Source organism: Parus major, unplaced genomic scaffold (genome assembly GCF_001522545.3).
Source record: "Parus major isolate Abel unplaced genomic scaffold, Parus_major1.1 Scaffold548, whole genome shotgun sequence".
NCBI classification, from domain to species: Eukaryota; Metazoa; Chordata; class Aves; order Passeriformes; family Paridae; genus Parus; species Parus major.
Window position 1 is genome coordinate 6,901 of NW_015379436.1, and position 1,897 is coordinate 8,797.

A 1,897-nucleotide genomic window follows, 5' to 3' on the forward strand; every position below is an offset into this window, starting at 1 on the left:
GCCCCCCCAGCATGGCGCAGGAGGTTCAGTACGAGCCGGTGGCCGAGCTGGGGGTGGGCGCGCACGGCTCCGTGTTCAAGGCTCGGGACCGGCTCAGCGGACGCTTCGTGGCCCTAAAGAACGTGCGGGTGCCCACGGGGGGGGCCGGGCTGCCCCCCAGCACCGTGCGGGAGGTGGCTCTGCTGCGCCGCCTCGAGCACCTCGAGCACCCCAACATCGTCCGGTGAGAGCCGGGGGCCGCTGGCCCTGCGGGGCACCCACCGGGCGGCAGGGAGGGGTCCCGGACAGGGAGGGGTCCCGGACAGGGAGGGGTCCCAGGGCAGGGAGGGGGCCCAGGACAGGAATGGGGGTCCCAGGGCAGGGAGGGGTCCCAGGGCAGGAATGGGGGTCCCAGAGCAGGGAGGGGTCCCAGGGCAGTTTTGGGGGTCCCAGGGCAGTTTTGGGGTCCCAGGGCAGGGATGGGGGTCCCAGGGCAGGAATGGGGGTCCCAGGGCAGGGAGGGGTCCCAGAGCAGGGATGGGGTCCATGGGTACAGCAGGTGTCCCACCGGCCCTGTCACACCCATGTCCCCATGTCCCTGTCCCCGTGTCTCTGTCCCCATGTCCCCGTGTCCCTTTTCCCATGTCCCCATGTCCCTGTCCCCATGTCCCTGTCCCCATGTCCCTGTCCCCATGTCCCCGTGTCCCTTTCCCCATGTCCCTGTCCCTGTCCCCATGTCCCTGTCCCTGTCCCCGTGTCCCTGTCCCCATGTCCCTGTCCCTGTCCCCATGTCCCTGTCCCCATATCCCTGTCCCTGTCCCCATATCCCTGTCCCTGTCCCCATGTCCCTGTCCCCATGTCCCCGTGTCCCTGTCCCCATGTCCCTGTCCCCATGTCCCCGTCCCCAGGCTGATGGACGTTTGTGCCAGTGCCCGCACCCCACACGAGGCCAAGGTCACGCTGGTGTTCGAGCACGTGGAGCAGGACCTGAAAACCTTCCTGGAGAAGGCTCCGGCCCCAGGGCTGCCCCCCGACACCATCAAGGTGGGCTCGGGGGGTCCCGAGGCCCCGGGTGGCACAGAGGGGGGGTCCCTGACCGTGTGTCCCCCCAGGACCTGATGCGGCAGTTCCTGCGTGCGCTGGATTTCCTGCACGCCCAGCGCATCGTCCACCGCGACCTCAAACCCCAGAACGTGCTGGTGACCAGCGCGGGGCAGCTCAAGGTGGCCGATTTCGGGCTGGCCCGGATCTACGGCTGCCACATGGCCCTGACCCCCGTGGTGCGTCCGGGGGGGGTCCCAGTGCCTGGCGTGGGCTGAGGGGGCGCTGACCCCCCCAGTTGGGGTCTCGGGTGGTCCCAGAGCCGGGTGGTGTCAGGGGATGGTGGCTCCCAGGAGCTGTGGTGACACTGGGGACACTGCGGGGACACTGCGGGAACACCGCTGCCACGGCTCTGGGGCACTGGGGGTCACTGCTGGGGGTCCCTGGTGACGCTGTGGGTGCCGTGGGGGGGACAGGTGGTGACACTGTGGTACAGAGCCCCCGAGGTGCTGCTCCGGGCTGCCTACGCCTCCCCTGTGGACATGTGGAGTGTGGGGTGCATCTTCGCTGAGATGTTCCGCAGGAAGTGAGGGGACACCGGGGGACACCGGGGGACACCGGGGGGACACCTGGGGGACACCTGGGGACACCAGGGGACACCATAAGGACACCGGGGGACACCAGGGGACGCCTGGGGACACCGGGGGACACCGGGGGGACACCTGGGGACACCGGGGGAACACCGGGGGGACACCGGGGGGACACCAGGGGACACTGGGGGACACCGGGGGACACCTGGGGACACCTGGGGGCACACTGGGGGGACACCAGGCACCGGGGGACACCCGAGGGACACCGAGGGACACCGGGGGACACC

General features: G+C 70.2%; 1 protein-coding gene across 1 annotated transcript in view; it reads left to right on the forward strand.

Annotated features, from left to right (window-relative positions):
* Positions 1-6: 6 nt before the first annotated feature.
* The window catches only part of LOC107199280 (cyclin-dependent kinase 4-like), a 4,635-nt gene continuing 2,744 nt past the window's right edge, over positions 7-1,897 (forward strand). The window contains 4 exon segments of the mRNA XM_015616613.2: positions 7-223; positions 888-1,023; positions 1,092-1,259; positions 1,497-1,657. Coding sequence (XP_015472099.1) covers positions 12-223; positions 888-1,023; positions 1,092-1,259; positions 1,497-1,657 — 677 coding nt within the window. The 5' untranslated portion in view covers positions 7-11.